The following is a 9,397-nucleotide window of genomic DNA, read 5'->3' on the forward strand; positions in this document are numbered from 1 at the left end:
GCCTTGACTATACGTACTTTTGTTGACAGGGTGATGTCTCTGCTTTTTAGTGTGCTGTCTAGATTTGCCATGGCTTTCCTCCCCAGGAGCAAGCGTCTTTTAATTTCTTGACTACAGTCCCCATCTGCAGTGATCTTGGAGCCCAGGAAAATAAAATCTGTCACTACCTCCATTTCTTCCCCATCTATTTGCCAGGAATTGAGAGGGCCGGATGCCATGATCTTGGTTTTCTTAATGTTTAGTTTCAACCCAACTTTTGCACTCTCCTTCTTCACACGCAACAAGAGACTCTTCAGTTCCTCTTCACTTTCTGCCATTAGAGTGGTATCATCTGCATATCTTAGGTTGTTGATATTTCTTCCAGCAATCTTAATTCCAACTTTTGACTCCTCTAGCCCTGCCTTTCTCATGATGTGCTCTGCATATAAGTTAAATAGGCAAGGCGACAGTATACAGCCTTGCCAGACACCTTTCCCAATTTGGAACCAATCAGTAGTTCCGTGTCCAGTTCTCACTGTTGCTTCTTGGCCCGCATATAGGTTTCTCAAGAGACAAATAAGATGTTCTGGTACTCCCATCTCTTTAAGAACTTGCCACAGTTTGTTATGATCCACACAATCAAAGGCTTCAGCATAGTCAATGAAGCAGAAGTAGATGTTTTTCTGGAACTCTCTAGCTTTCTCCATGATCCAGCGTATGTTGGCTATTTGATCTCTAGTTCCTCTGCCTCTTCGAAATCCTGCCTGTACTTCTGGTAGTTCTCGATCCACATACTGCTGGAGTCTAGCTTGTAGGATTTTAAGCATAACTTTACTAGCATGAGAAATGAGTGCAATGGTGCGATAGTTTGAACATTCTTTGGCACTGCCTTTCTTTGGAATTGGAATGTAAACTGATCTTTTCCAATCCTGTGGCCACTGTTGAGTTTTCCAAATTTGCTGGCAAATTGAGTGTAGCACTTTTACTGCATCGTCTTTTAAGATTTTGAATAGCTCAGCTGGAATACTGTCACCTCCACTAGCTTTGTTGTTGCTCAGCTTTTCTAAGGCCCACTTCACTTCACATTCTAGGATGTCTGGCTCGAGGTCAGTGACCACCTCATTGTGATTATCAGGGACGTTAAGCTCATTCTTGTATAGTTCTTCTGTGTAATTTTGCCATCTCTTCTTAATCTCTTCTGCCTCTGTTAGGTCCCTGCTATTTTGGTCCTTTATCATTTGAAGGATAGGGAACTAAATTTTCAACCCAATACTCCTAATGCGTAAAGCTTAATTCCACTAATTAGAAAGATCGCTACAGCTGATTTCTTAGTACTCACGTAGAGATGGTTTGAGCAACCTCTTATATTGCTGCCTAATTATTCAATTGTTTTTGGTTTTCATGATAGCCTTGCTGAAAGTGCATTTAATGCCATTGCCCATTGCTGAAGCAAAAAAAAAAAACTTACAAAATGGTTCTTATTTAAGACATGAAAGACAAGGAAACAAAGAGGAAACTGTTTTTCACTTCCAAAATGGAGGGACATCTTACAAAACAAATCCTTTACATACACCAAAAATCTACTTTGGAACTATTTTGATTACCACCATGTATTTTAATCTATAAATAAAATACTTACTGTTTTAGTTCTTCTTTAAAAAGCTCCAAATTGCTCTTTTTCTTTTCTTTTTCCCCCTTCTTCAAAGGCTGAAACAATTTGAAGACTGTTTAATTATGCACACGATTACTCTTTTAAAAACTCTATCAATATAAATATTTAAGAGGGTAGTTTGAAAACCCAATCTGAAAAAACGGAAGGGGTAAGAAAACATACAGGTAAAAGTAATACAGTTAAAGTTTTATTATTAAGTTTATACATTGCTGCACCTGTTTATTGGTTATTGCAGATGTATAAATAATTTTATCAAGGCAATATGAAAAACTAACATTAAATCATCAAAAGTCCTTTCTTTCCACTGCACTGTCTTATCAATCTACCTATAACTCTGATTTCTGTAACCTTTAACTGGACAAAACATACCATACAGCAAAACATTTTGGACCAAGGTACGTCAAATGGCCTAATTTACAGAATGCATCCAAAATCCAAGACCTATGATTCCCATGGAATTGAAATTTGGTGAATTTTATAAAACATTATATGGCATAAATGTTACCATAAAAAGAGTTTATGACATAATACAAAATGTCGTAAAAGATTTCCTGTGCTGAGGTTTGACTATGTTGTACAGCTCAACATAGACTATTTTCAAGGCAGATACATATCTGAATATATCCCATCTTTTCCATTAGAAACTCTGTCACTGTTGAAAACATAGAGGAATCGGGTAAGGAAATGTCCTTGAAAGGATGACCTTCTGAAAGGAGGCACAGGTTGTCTAGTATACAACTAAAACTCTCAGGACTGTAACCTTTAACAATGCACATCATAGGGCAAAATATTTTCAATTCAGGTTCATCAAATAGGATGACTTTAGAATTCATCCAAAATCTGGAACTTATGACTCCCACAAATTTTATGTGGCAAATTTTCTAAAATATTTTTATGATAAAAAATTATAAGGTGCTTTATTACGTAATACAAAATGTCGTAAAACATTCCCTCATATTTGACTGTGCTATACCAGAGTTCCCCAATCTTTTGGGTTGGTGGCCTGGAGCAGGGGGAGTGAGGGGGAAAGGATGGTTTTGTGGGAGGGGTAAACCCGTGCACGCACGAACACCCACTGCTCATGCAAGTGGTGCCGTGAACACCCACATCGCTCGCTTGAGTGGGGCTATGCACGCATACACATACGTGCACCCCAGCCAGCCACTCACACAGCCCAGTGTCCCAATAGGCCATAGCCCACAGGTTGGGGACCCCTGTGCTATACAGTTCAGCATATTACTTTCAAAACAAATACTTCTCTTGAGTACTTCACTGAATTTTTAAAAACTTTTCCAGTACATTAAAAGTTCTGCCATTATTCAAAACTTGCAGGTATGCAACCTTTAACCGGGTGAAACGATGCATCATAGGACAACTATTTTTGAACCCAGGTGTCACGTGGGCTAGCTTATAGAATGCATCCAAAATCTGGAAGCCACGATTCTCATGGAATTAAAATATATTGGTTATTTATTTAAGTAGTAAGACTGAAAAATAGCTGAATAAAAGGAATGCAGCCCCTAAATTTTGTTTTGGCTAGTAGCCAGAACTATCCAGAACCAGAAATATCTTTATTTCTGACTAAAAAGGGCAAAATCAGCTGACTCCTACAGAAGCCTTTTTTTCCAAAAAATATGGTATATCTTTATAACATCTATTCTAGAATGATTGTATAGACTTTCTATATCTTACTAACAACATTTTAAAAATTAAATGCAACAGGTAGATTATGGACCATTTCATTGTTAATATCAAGTCAGTGGTTGACACTATAAGAATTTTCATACAGAAACCCAGTTTGGTGTGGTGGTTAAAGCAGTGGGCTAGAAACTGGGAGACCATGAATGCTAGTCCCACCTTATGCGTGATTTGGGAGATCTTGGGCCAATCACTGTCTCAGCCCTAGAAATAATGCAATGGCAAGTCACATTTTGCCAAGAAAACTGCAGGGGGTAATCCAGACCTTTGCCAAGAGCCAAGACAGATTCAAAGGCTCTCAAGTTTGCTTTGTAAAATTCACCTGAAAAGCACTATATAACTATATAAATAACTAATATACTTGAACATGGAAGTAACAATTATTTCTAAAAAATATATAAGCTTACTGGTTTTTTGGTGTCTATCACTAGAAGGGATGGAGGTCTTTCATTAGAAGATGACTGATTCTGCTGGTTTTTTTGATCTGCAAATCGTGATGAAGGTTTGTAGATTTTTCCTCGTTTTTCATCTGTATCATGTTCTGATGAAACAAACATCATAAAAATAATTAAACAGTAACAAGTTTCAAAAGAGCCAGTTTAAGGGCACATACAGGTTTCATTATGCTCAAAGTTGCCCTTTAAAGACCTCTGCTCATATCTTAGTCAAACTATTTTTGAAATTAATCTGTTTCATAGAAAGACCATTGCCAGGAAAAATGGAGATGGGTTCAGCTATTTAAAAATTATAAGGATGCATATAATGAAATATACCATTATGATCATCTAGTTACTCATATAAGAACCATTAACAATATAACAGCATTTTAATAAATACCCATTATTGTAATCTATCTGAAATGCAAATCTGAAGGCAGCACAAATTATGTAAAATTTAATATTTTATTTAAAATAACTCTTGGAACCTTATCTCTTTCCTGGATAATATTGTAATAAGCCTTACCTTTAGAGGCATTAACAATACCTCCTCTGACAAATGTTTTCACTTTATTGCCATCACTTCCTTCAAATGCAGCAAGGAATTCTTCATATATTTCTGCAGCTGCCTTTTCATCCTCCTATAGTCCCCAAAATGTTACACAAATTATCATTAATGAAACCATCAACTACATCCAGCTTCCTACCTATAACTTATTCCAGACATCTGCAGAAACCTATTAGCAACAGCGAGTTTTCAAATAATAGAAGAAGCTGCATGGAAAAGAGTACTCTTATCAAATACGATATTTCTAAGACTTCACTTAATTTTCAAAAGATGCCCCTAAGGAGGGTGTTTGCCTTGAACATTTTTCCTTTGAATTTAAATAAAAGAAGCCCTTGTGACTTGTAAAAGAGTCCAATGAAAATAATGTGCCAGTATGGTTTGAATTTAACATTTAAACAATATTCAATGTGCTTATTTCTCCTAATCAAATACTTTATTTCAACTACCTGCAAATATTAACAAGGCATGTATCATTTGCTAAATTTAAATCAAAACAAACTTGGTTCCCAGGAAATTTGTTCCAATTCTAGATTTTTCATAACAAATACACCCCTAAAAATAATATGATGATGAATTAGAACATGTAATCTTCCCTTTCAAGCGTACTGTAATATGAAAATAAAACCTGAATTGGTCCACTTTGGGGTAAGTAGATCACAGACCATTAAATTAACTAATAATAAATATTCTGTTTGAGTACATATTTTATCTCCAAGCAGTCAGATTCAATAATTTTGACAATCTTAACAAACTCAGTGTTGTTGTTTTTAAAAATACACCTTTAAATTCATTTTACCCAAAATCAGAAACAAGCATATGAAATGTTTTCCTCTCAACTCTCCCTTTTAAAGCAAGCAAGATACTCACATTGTATAACTGTCTCAAAAATCCAAAGAGCATTAACTTTAGCCTGCTGCAATGCACTTCCCATACCAATTTTGGAGAGCCGATACAAAAATAACGTATGAGCCACCATCTCACTCCACTGGGATCGGCCTGTCCCACTTGTGCCGGCAGAGGAGGCATGCTGCGGGTTCTGTCGGCCTGATTATTCCAGCTGGTCAGGTCCAGGAGGAAGTTGCTCCTGCCCTCTGGAACATCTTGCCCCCTGATGTGAGGTTGGCCCAAACTTTCCTATCCTTTCCTAAGGGCCTAAAGATATGGCTCTGCCACTTAGCTTGGGGCCCCAGTGGAGGAACCAGCACAGTGGAGGTGGTTGATCAAATATTAAGATTCCAGCTCCTCCAACTTCGTCCCTGCTCTCCCCATGTGTCATTAGGTTTTAATGTCCGATTTTAATTATGTTTTAATTGTACATGTATAGACATATTTTAAGGCTATAAGCCACCCAGAGTTATCTTATGGTAAGATGGGCAGCAACCTGTATAAATAACTAAAACAAATTGTGCCCTTGTGGACAAGGTCCATTGATGCTGCAGCTCATCTCCTGCTACATTGTATCTTCTATAAAGGACTCATGGACTTGCTTTATACCACCTCAACTAATAAAATACCCAGGAAATACTGATCTCTTTTTATGTACAACTGCTGTTATCATATTAGTACAAAGTACTTTCTTTGAAAGTGGCCAAATGTTGTTATACTGTATACAAAATTAGGCAGGCTCTAATTGCCCACTGATAATCCACCACTAATTATAATATATTATTTTGTCTGTTTTTAAATTTTATTTTATTACTATTGTTCTTTTTAATGCTTTTATTTGTAATGCTGTTCTGTGACCATAATATAAATTGACTTTCCTCTCAACAAAAATGAGAAAATTTGAAAGCAAAGAACAGAACATATTCCCAAACTCAATCTATGCTCTCACTGTGTTTCCCTGAAAATAAGACCCACCTGAAAAATAAGCCCTCTCCTGACTTTTACACAAGCACCTAATATAAGCCCTACCCCCAAAAATAAGCCCTACTTAAGGCCCCACCCAACCCCTCCCACTGTCTGGTTGCTTGCGGCCACAATGGTGCTTCTCCGCTGCCATGGAGCTGGAGAGCTTGGCACACCACCCTCTCTTCCCCAAAGCATTTGTTCGCTAGCCTGACTTCCAGCTCCATTGCGTTTCTCTGCCACCACATGCAGGGAAACAAAAGAAGTTTGTGGGACTAAAAAAAGTTCAATCAGATCTTCCAACTTCTCACACAGACAAAAAAGATCTTGCGAAGTTGGAAGGTCTGATTGAAGGTTTTTTTTATTCCCACAAACTTTTGTTTCCCTTTAAGCAGCAGCAGAGAAACGAGACGCAGCTGGAAAGCAGGCTAGCAAATGAATGCTTTGGGGAAGAGAAGAGAGATGCGCGGTGGTCCGCCAAGCTCTCCAGCTCCCCGGCGGCAGAGAAACACAACAGAGCTGGAAAGTAGGCTAGCGAAGGAACGCTTTGAGGAAGACAGAGCAGTGCACCAAGCTCTCCAGTTCCGTGGCGGCAAAGAAATGCGACAGAGCTAGAAAGCAGGTGGCAAGGCAACCTCCCCAAGGGCTCCAGGCACTGGAACGGGCCCGTCTCACTCCAGCAGTTGCCCAGGCAAGCCAGAGGGCAAGGCCGGCATCTACTGAAACATGGCGGCATTCCGGCTCTGGCAGGGAAGGGAGAGCCGGCACAGGCGCTTTTGCAGGCAGGATGCCTGCTCACTTCAGCTCCCTCCTTGGCCCTCCGGGGCTCCACCAACATTTTGACCATGGGCTGCCACCTCCCCGCTCACCTCTCAGGCAGGCCAGGCCAGGAAGGCGGCCCCTTAGCATCCCCAGGGTAAAGGCCCCCCGCTCTGCCCAGAGGAGCATCACCTGGCTGCCCCCACCTCAGAGTCCTTCCCGCCATCCAGTACAGCCACTCCAGGGCTGCAGGGACCGGCCTGGCACGAGAAGGGCATGCGCACCCCCCCCGCCCGAACTCTCTCATACCAGTAGTTGGTCCGCCCCCACGCTCCGAGGTTGGCCCAATCGCCGCCGTGCTTCGAAGCTCTGCGTCTCCACCCCATGCACAGGCCGCGCCCTGCTGTTTGTACCGAACGTCGTCCCGCCCCGCCCCCGCGCGCTCGCCACCTGCTGTACATGGGAAAAATAAGACATCCCCCGAAAATAAGACCTAATGGGTCTTTTGGTCAAAACAAACAAATAAATAAATAAATAAAAAGACCAAGTCTTATTTTCGGGGAAACCCAGTATTAAATCTTCCTTTTTTTGGGGGGGGTGCTACATAATAAAGTGCTTTTATTGATAATAGTCTAGGAAGTAAAACAATAAGTAAATTTTTCTATTGCTCTCTGCTATCCTGCCACACATATACTGAGCCAGATAAGATGTTCTTTCTGACAACAAACTCTGATTATAAACACACTGTTGTTTTTCTTAACTTTCTTATAGGAAAATGAGGCTGTGGCTAAGCTGACAAAACAAGAAGACAGCTGGAAATTTAAAGAAAGTATTCTGGGAAGAAGGGGAAAGAAAGTTGGAAGTGTTACAACTAGCACACCAATACAGTCTCTAGACTGTTGAGGATCCTGTTTCAGGACACAAGTAGTTTAGCCTAGGGATGCTTGGCAATGATATACCAATGAAATCTCCACTGATTTAACTATGCTTCATAGATTTATTGTTTCTTAGCTGTTGATCAGTAAGAAAGGTGGGAGGGCTAAGTGCTGTAATTGAACATTACTTAAAACTCAATCTGTATTGAATACATCGTTATATTGATAAAAAAAACTCAATAGATGATCTGTCAAATCCTTTGTGATAATTACCTTCTTTTTCAATTCTTCCTGTTCCTTTTTGCTTAATGTTCTCTTGGTACTACTCATCTTGCCAATACTGAATGCCTTAAGTTTGCTTTCTATGAGGGGCTGAAAGAGAAAAATATTAACAAGTTCATAACAATACAATTTTACCATCTGAAACAAAATTCTTTTGTTATTTATACAGAATACACATTGTCAATGTTATTACAAACATGAAAATGAGCTCTTCTGAAGTCTAGTATGAAAGCAAAGTTACTTTTTTATCACCACAAGTGCAAGTGGTAGCTATCTGAGGCAGTTGCTACATGTCCTTCCACAGAATGTCTTTGCATGCCACTAAGCAAACCTACCTTGCTTCAAAGATAAATGGAAATTCAAATTATTTTGCTTCTATCCTAATAATGTCTCTTGCTGGCTTACGTAAGATTCAACATTTTTTCCAAACATCTTAAATTCATAAACTATCACATGTACATTCTCACAATAACCCTGGGTGGTAGATTGGGCAGACAGAAAGTAAGTAACAAGTCAACCAATGAGCTTCTATGGCTGAAGATGGACTAAAACTTGGCACTTCCTGTCACAGATTAATACCTTACCCACTTCATCTCATGTGATCAAATATGAAAGAGAACTACAGTTAGTGTTAGTGTTCACATAATTAGCTAATTGCTCTCTGACCATGTCTGAATGTATAATTTAGAAGTAGTTTTGAATTCAACATTATTATGAGTGCATAAAAAGCCTACATATGTCTTTTTTGACTAGAGGTGAATATAACAATCGCAAATTATTATTCTACGACAGCTCCCTTACCATCATACACACACTAATAGTCCTTCATTTGGACTATACTGTATTCCATACAAAGCTGTCTGTGAAAATTGTATGCAAGACTAATTTACTGCAAATCAGGAAAAAGTACTCGTTCAGGTAACCTGACCCAAACTATCTTGGGTTTTAAAAGTAAATCTCATCTTTAAAATAAGCTAGAGGTCTTCACCAAACGTGAAGTAACACACTTTTCTTTAAACTTAATTCTTTTGTCTATCTTGGGAGTGAATGATATTGAAAATGTCTAAGTGTGTTATGTCTAGGCAGATTATGTGGGTGTTTTCTTTAACAATGAAACCACTCTTTTCACACTATTGTTTAGTATATTTGAGTATTTTACTTAGTTGACCATTGGTTGTAATAAAATTTCTTCTCTACATTAAACTTTCATTAGTTTTAGATATATAATCACTTTTATTGGTTGCTTTATATTTTATGAACTAATCTTAACAATTACTTG

At 38.7% G+C, this 9,397-nt stretch overlaps 1 protein-coding gene across 5 annotated transcripts in view; it reads right to left on the reverse strand.

Annotated features, from left to right (window-relative positions):
* Positions 1-9,397, reverse strand: part of U2SURP (U2 snRNP associated SURP domain containing) — a 52,679-nt gene that overhangs the window by 34,230 nt on the left and 9,052 nt on the right. For 3 of the 5 annotated variants that reach the window (XM_083364693.1, XM_083364694.1, XM_083364691.1), the window contains exons 3-7: positions 8,110-8,208; positions 7,271-7,414; positions 4,313-4,427; positions 3,757-3,890; positions 1,619-1,686 (exon numbers count right to left, since the gene is read on the reverse strand). In XM_083364693.1, the coding sequence (XP_083220819.1) occupies positions 1,619-1,686; positions 3,757-3,890; positions 4,313-4,427; positions 7,271-7,414; positions 8,110-8,208 (560 nt within the window). The remainder of the gene's footprint in view (positions 1-1,618; positions 1,687-3,756; positions 3,891-4,312; positions 4,428-7,270; positions 7,415-8,109; positions 8,209-9,397) is intronic. The other 2 variants (XM_083364692.1, XM_083364695.1) reach the window with 2 other exon arrangements.

The sequence above is a fragment of the Vipera ursinii genome (genome assembly GCF_947247035.1).
Source record: "Vipera ursinii genome assembly, chromosome: 5".
NCBI classification, from domain to species: Eukaryota; Metazoa; Chordata; class Lepidosauria; order Squamata; family Viperidae; genus Vipera; species Vipera ursinii.